Here is a 7,950-nt window from a genome sequence, read left to right as displayed (position 1 = left end):
GAGTGTTTTACGGTGTAGGTGTTGAAAATAGGTGTACAAATAACTTTTCTCATATTTTTAACAATACTGAATACATAGATAGAAGACTTAGAATATATATATAGTTTTATATTCATAGATAGAAGACTGACAATATATATAGTTTTATATTTGAAGATGGATTTTTTATCTCATTACATATACCAATGAGTGGTATTTATAGTGCTAGAATTTCATTACTATTGAATATAATAATACATGCTACTATGCAAAGTTTGAAAATTTTAAGATAAAAGATATCCACTATTCACAATATATTTTAAAATAGTAATAATAATTATTTATTATATATATATATATATATATATATATATATATATATATATATATATATATATATATATATATATATATATATATATATATATATATATATAAAGATATTCCTACCCTAAAAGTTACATTTAGACTGTATAATTATACAGTTTGGATTTTTTATTATATTTTATAATTATTGTTCACTTTTATATCACATGCCTTCTTGTATTTTTTATGATGGATGTGTATGTTGTAGAAAAATTAATGTAAAAATAGCAATCCTCTATATAGACCTCTACATTCTTCGCTCTTAGTATAGGGTAGCTATGTGGGCTCTTTAATACACATTATCCAACTTATATATTACACCCTTCTCCAACTTGTGGTGTATCAATGATCAATTATATAATAAAATATCACATTTTAACCATATTGCCGTGTTTCTCCAATTTATATATTACATCTTCAGGTCATTATTATGAAAAAAAATAATTTTTGATCATTATTATAAGTAAAAATAAGTTATTACTAAATTATTTAATATTGTAATTTCTAATATATTTTTATATTTTATTTTCTAACGTTTCACTAAATTTAATAAATGAAATAATATAGTAAATTTATTCAATATTTTGTAATTAAATTTCTTAATAATCGTGAAAATCATTTTTTTTTATAAATTTGACCTAAATATTTGTTAATTTATATATTAAATTACCATCATTTGATTTGAAATTTGATTTGTGGTGTATCAATGGTCAATATTTTGAATTTTTAACCTTACTACCATCCTTCTCTAATTTATATACTAAAATATCATATTATATATATATATATATATATATATATATATATATATATATATATATATATATATATATATATATATATATGGGACGTATCAAATGAGAACTTTTGTTATTATGAGAACTGAGAACTTTTAATAACAACCATACGATTTAAAATCAATGTCTCATATTTCACTCAAATTTTAGGAGATAATAATTAATAGATAGACTTTAGTTTAAATACATATTACATATGATCATTGATTTTAAATTGTATGGTTGTTATTAAAAATTTTCAGTTATCATAATAATCAAAATTTTCATTTGATACGTCCACATATATATATATATCTATATATATATATATATATATATATATATATATATATATATATATATATATATATATATATATATATATATATATCATATGAGAATGCCCTTTTTATATGAGAATGTGAGAATGAATCTGAATCATTGGATTTATAAATAAACGGTAAAGATTATGGGTGAATCTTTTTTTTCTCTCTCCTACATCATTTATTTTAAAATTCAATGGTTCAGATTCATTCTCACATTCTCATATAAATATTTTTTTTTTGATAAGCAAGATTAATTAATTAGAGGAGAGAGTACTAGGGGTACTCAAAACCCATTACAACAATTAAGTTACACAGATTTTAAAGCCTCCAAAGGAGCTTGATACCAAGAATAAAAAGGGATACACCGACACTTTGACAAACCAACCGAAAGCCATATCCAAGAAACCATCTTAATGCTCATGATAACATCATCTAGAACTAAAAGAGAATTGTTGAAGATGATAATGTTTCTAGAATTCCAAATGACCCAAACAGTTGAAAGCCAAATCAGACATAAATTCTTCCTCTTCATACTACCCATCATATCCTGCAAAAATTGTGCTAGATGGAAATGAGCTACCACTGAGTCATCTAACTTAGTGTCTAGCCATAGTCCAATGCTATTCCACACTTTCTTAGCAAAAGAACACGTAAAACATAAATGAACCAGATCCTCGTTTTCTCTAACGCACATCACACACTTTTTGTCCTCCTCCCTATATAGAACGCTCCTCCTCACGAGTTGATCTTTAGATGGAAGTCTGTTTAAGAAAAACCTCCATCCGAACACTTTTATTTTAGACGGAACAGCAGCATCCCACACCCAATTAATGGCTGCTAGTTTGTTCTCATATATGTCATTGTCATATGATATGCCATATATATATATATATATATATATATATATATATATATATATATATATATATATATATATATATATACACTATTTAATGTTGATAAGTGTGTTATTCTTATCTTAAGTGTAGCTGGATGCAATTAATGAGAGCAATTGAACATCCTACTCTATAGTTATTATATCACCGCACCCACCCTTCAATTTGCCCTATTATTAGTATATATACGTAATGCTACTGCCATATTCAACATTAAGCTTAAACCAAAACCTACACAAGAAAATGGTAACCATTACAGCTTCTTACACTGTGATTCCAAACGAACCAACTCCACATGGTCGTTTATGGCTCTCTGATATTGATCAAGTCGTACGTCTCCGCCACACACCAACTATTTACATTTACAAACCAAAACAATGCCAAGAAAATGCCATAGAAACCTTGAAAAACTCTCTCACCAAAATTCTAGTTCACTACTATCCTATGGCTGGTAGATTGTGTTACACAAAAGGTGCTAGACTAGAATTGAATCTCAATGCAAAAGGTGCTATTTTGCATGAAGCTGAAACCGATAAAACAATTCATGATTACGGTGATTTTTCACCTTCTGACTCCACCAAAGAGCTTGTTCCAATAATCGATTATGATCAACCCATTGAAGATATTCCATTATTTGTTGTGCAGCTCACAAGGTTCCAAAACAATGAAGGCTTTGCGATTGGTGTTGCTTTTTTCCATCCCTTATCAGATGGACTTGGAGCCATTAGATTCATCAACTCATGGGCCAAAATAGCTAGAGGAGAAACACTTGAGGAACATGAGTTACCATTTATGGATAGAACATTACTCAAATTTTCACACACTCCATTAGCACCATGTTTTGAACACATGGAGTTAAAGCCACTACCACTCATTCTAGGAAGAAAAGACACAAGTGAAGAAAGGAAGAAGAAAACTTCAGCAACATTGTTGAGACTCTCACCAGAACAAGTTGATAAGCTGAAGAAAAAAGCTAATGAAAATGATATTCAAGCAATGAAGAAAAAAGGGTCTAGGGCTTTTAGTAGATATGAGGCAGTTGGCGCACATTTATGGAGATGTGCATCTAAGGCACGAGAGCTTGAAGAAAATCAAGAAAGTGTTGTTAGATTCAATGCTGATGTTAGAACAAGGATGATTCCAAATCTTCCTAAAAACTATTTTGGGAATGCTTTGACACAAACAGCTGCAAAAGGGTATGTTGGAGAAATCACATCAAAGCCATTGGGTTATGTTTCACAAATGATAAGGGAAGCTACTGAGTTTGTTAGTGATGAATTTATAAGGTCACAAATTGATGTTATTAGGGCATTTGAACATTTGGATGATGCAAGGGCTTTGTTTTTAGGTGCTGAAGGTGAGAATATTCCATATTTTGGAAACCCTAATTTTCATTTAACTAGTTGGATGAGTATGCCTGTTTATGAAGCTGATTTTGGATGGGGAAAGCCAGTTTATTTTGGAATAGCTTATGTGTCTCCACATGATAGGGCAGTGATTCTTCTTAGTCCTGATGGAGATGGGTCTATTCTTGTGTGTTTGCATTTTCAGAATGCACATTTGGAGCTTTTTAAGAAGTATTTCTATGGTGATATTTGAAATTGCTACTTTTCATTTAGAGTGTGTTGTTTGCATTAATATTCTGCTTTTTAGTATTATGTTGGAAACTAGAGATTGAAGTGAAGATGTTTTATTTTACTTTTAGTACTGTTTCACTAGCTATTTGGATAGTGATTTGCATGAAATTTTCAATTTATGATTAGTTATTTTTATGTTAAATGCTTTCAGTTGCTTTTAGGTTTAAACAATTGGTTACTTTTGTTGATTTTATTTTGAGTCTTTTAAATCACTGAATTGCTATGTGGAGTTAATTCATTGACTTGTACGTAAATTTCTAGAAAAGTCTAAATAATCATTAATTTTCATATTCCATCTTGATCTTCTACGTTAAAATTAAAAAAATTTAAATAAATAAAAATTACTTCATTTTCCTCATCTTCTGTATCACTCTAATTTCATAGTCAAAACATTTCATATTTCGTCTGAATTTTCAGAGGCCCGTATAGGTCTTCGTGAACCATATATACTAGAAGTATACGTCCAATCTGCAACAAAACATTGAAGTTTTTTGCTTAACATCATCTTTCTAAAATAAATACATGACAATTAAAGAGATAGGGTAGTGGTTAACTTTGAATGGCCAAATGTTTGAATTGCAAGAAAAGTTCATAACTTTCATATTTATAGAAAAAAAAATTCAAACTTTCAAGAAACAAGTATAATTCTTTAATTCCGAGAGATAAAAAAATCCACAATTTTTTTCTTTGTTAAGAAATATTTGAGCCCTTTAAAAGTTCTAGGAAGTAAACTGTCAGGGTGTTTCAAGGATTAAGATTATAATCCTGCGAAAATTATTTTCGAAAACATTATTACTGGAAATTTTATTCCCGTCTATGTGATTGGGTGAGTAATCTAATTTCCTAAGAATATTTATAAAATATATGTAATTTATATTTTAAAATAAAAAATAAATGAATTAAAATAGTTGAAAGTGGGAAGTTATAGGTGGTTAATTATTATTCTCATGGAAATATAAGATTCTCTCCCAATAACATGGAAATAAAAAGAGACAAAACTATGTGTAAAATAAGTTCTTGGGAATAAAAAAATTTTAGGTATAATTTTTTAAAACAATAAACAAACATTGGAATCATAAATATTTCAACCTATATTTCTGGGAATAAATTTGCTATCCCTGAAACAAACACTCCTCATTGTTGAAGAAAGATAGAATTCTATGTCATTTCAGAATTGTACCTACGCCCATTTTGCTAAATTCTAATAGAGAGATAAATGTCCCATCACACAAGGTGGATTGTCGGATCTTGGGATCCGTGATCTGTGAACACCTATATGTGAGATAGGTATCCGCAAAAGATAGGTGTCTGCAAAAAAGGATTCTAAAGATTTAAACCCTAGAACCCTACTGAAAACTCTAATGAAGGTCTCATATTTAGGTAGACATTAGTTTAACCATAAAACCTTTCATTTATGTTGGTCCCTTACGTGAGTGTCGAAGTGTTTCCACATATCCCCGATCAATGGCCCGGAAAAGAGGGACACCAAGACCTTCAATAAAGTTTTTTATCAACTTATAGTTCACTCCCTTCATGTGAACCATAAAAGGTCCATACTAGATCATTTGATGTTATATATGGGATGTTTTTTTTTACTATTTTCACTCATTTCACTTTGATGGAGAATTATGACACTGTGTCGGTTGAAGAATTACAATATGGTAGAAACAAAATTCGATATGCCCATAATCGCCCGAAGGGAACGCATGATCGAAGTATGGGGATACGAGAGATGAACGACCATGTATGAGTTGTCAGGGAAAAAGAAGACAATGTTGAATAATGTCTTCGCGAAACCCCACCTCTCTAACATAATATTCAATTGATGGGACAACTTCCACATAGTAATCAGCGTGGTAGAGAAACTTTGCACATCCGAGGAGAGTTTATCTATAAACACAACAAGAGACAATGTCAATCAATCGTCTTTTTTTAGAGTCATCATCGTCTACAAGAGGTATTTTGCTAATCCAATTGGGGAAAGTAGTAAGAAGGTAGTAGCATGAAAGGCTAACTAGAACCAAAGTCTGGGAGGGATATTACTCCTTTGTCTTTTTTTTTTTATGAAAAATTATTCAATTGTGTATTTAACCACCACGTCCCATTATTGGCTAGGTTCGCGATGGTTAGCTTAGTTGTTATTCTTGTGTTCGTGGACAAAGGAAGTTCTTGTGACATCTTGTGTATGTATTTGTACATTGCTTTGGGATTTGAGAAAACTTTGCGAACTTACCACGCTAGTAACCTCTAGGGTTTGAATGGTTCAAACATCAAACCTTTGGGATATGTGGAGTTTCTAAAAGTGTTTTAGACAAGCAAACCTTTATGGGGAGACCGATGTTGGTGGAGTTGTGCGTCTTATTATCAAGTATCCACCTTAAGTTTAAGTTTCACACTTGTGATGGTAAGGTAATTGTGTTCGAAACAAACTTATAAACATTTTACACTTTTTTTTTAGTCTCGTTGGAAAAATATCAATCAGCCAAGTGATACGAGAAAGATACCTTCATCAACTTTAGCGTCAAATTTACCAAGGTTATCCTTTCCATTGTTAAGGACAAAGCATTTGCAACCAAAAAAATGGAGGTTAAAAAATTTTGGTTTCCTTCCTTTATATATTTCATAGGGCATAAGTTTTATAATAACAAGTCTTTATTCATTACATAGCGTGCAATGCTTAATGCATCGACCAATAAATATTTAAGATTTTTAGTTTCGTTCAATTAATTCCTTTTACACTAGTTTATTTAAGTGTTCCATATGAATATGTGTTACTCTCCTATGTCATGACCATAATTCACCCTTTTTACTAGACGTCTTGTGAAGATGATGTTCTTCATCTATCTTAGCTTAGTTTTGATGAAGACAAAAGCTTATCAACGAAAAAAGATCAAAGAAGAAAAAGATTGAAATCAGGTATCAAGATGGCATAAGCTTTGGAAATCTAAAGATTGAATCAGGAAGATTAAGGTACAATGGCAATTCATATGTATATAAGCTTTAGGTGCTCAAAATCTTTTCATCTAAACCATTCTATATTTCCTAATCATTCATGCATGATTGGCATTCAAAGCGCAACTTTTAAAAGGCAAAAATTTAAGTTTTTATGGGAGTAAATCAATTGAGTCTTAGAATCAATCGATTTATGTGCTCTCTGATTGAAAAGCTTATTTTTTATATTACGACGTTTTTAAACCGCCGTGATCTTACTACTTTTTTGAAAAAACAAATTGGTTTGTAAACTGTGACAATTTGAAATAGTCGTAATTGATCTATTTTTTGAAACAACACACAGGTTCGTAATTGGGACAGTTTGAAACCGCCGCTATTTTACGATTTTTTTCAAAACAACATACTATTTTGAAAAATATGAATCATTGTGATTTCAAAACATTGCCAATGATCATGAAACTTTTCCAAAACATTGCATCAAATCTAAGAGGCATAATGAGATGTATTTAAGTGAATATACATCAGTTTTTCAGTTACCTCTTCCATACATCATTTTTCATATAATTCAAACAAGTGTTTTTAAGTGTTCATATATCCATTACAATAAAGCTTTGTGCATAACATTCATATGATTGAAAAATAGATTCATTAAATTATTTTGAGCACTTAAGTATATATATATGTTTGGATTGTGATTAAGAGAAAGAGAAGATCAAACTGAAGAAATCTTTTGATTGGACATAACTTGCGAACCAGACTTTTGAGCACTTAAGTATATTTATGATTGGACTGAGCTTTTGAGAACTTAAGTATACATATGTTTGGATTTTAAACCAGACTTATCTCAAACCAAAGAAAGCTTTCGATTGGACTAAGCTTACGAACCAAACCAATTTTTTTACCAAAATAACCATAAACCAAGTTGAGATTTAAAACCGGGTTGATCTCGAACCAATATAAGCTTACGAACCTAAACAACAAAATCTTAATTTCCAAAATTAAATTTTTAATTGGGTGT

The 7,950-nt window shown here is 30.0% G+C and overlaps 1 protein-coding gene across 1 annotated transcript; it reads left to right on the top strand.

Moving 5' to 3' along the window:
• The first annotated feature begins 2,586 nt into the window (after positions 1–2,586).
• Positions 2,587–3,942, top strand: LOC131641914 (hydroxycinnamoyl-CoA:piscidic acid hydroxycinnamoyltransferase-like). Its single transcript, XM_058912212.1, has one exon. The coding sequence runs from the start codon at positions 2,587–2,589 to the stop codon at positions 3,940–3,942; it is 1,356 nt and encodes a 451-aa protein (XP_058768195.1).
• The last annotated feature ends 4,008 nt before the right edge of the window (positions 3,943–7,950 follow it).

This window comes from Vicia villosa, unplaced genomic scaffold (genome assembly GCF_029867415.1).
Source record: "Vicia villosa cultivar HV-30 ecotype Madison, WI unplaced genomic scaffold, Vvil1.0 ctg.004255F_1_1, whole genome shotgun sequence".
NCBI classification, from domain to species: Eukaryota; Viridiplantae; Streptophyta; class Magnoliopsida; order Fabales; family Fabaceae; genus Vicia; species Vicia villosa.
This window is presented reverse-complemented; position numbering and strand designations above follow the sequence as displayed.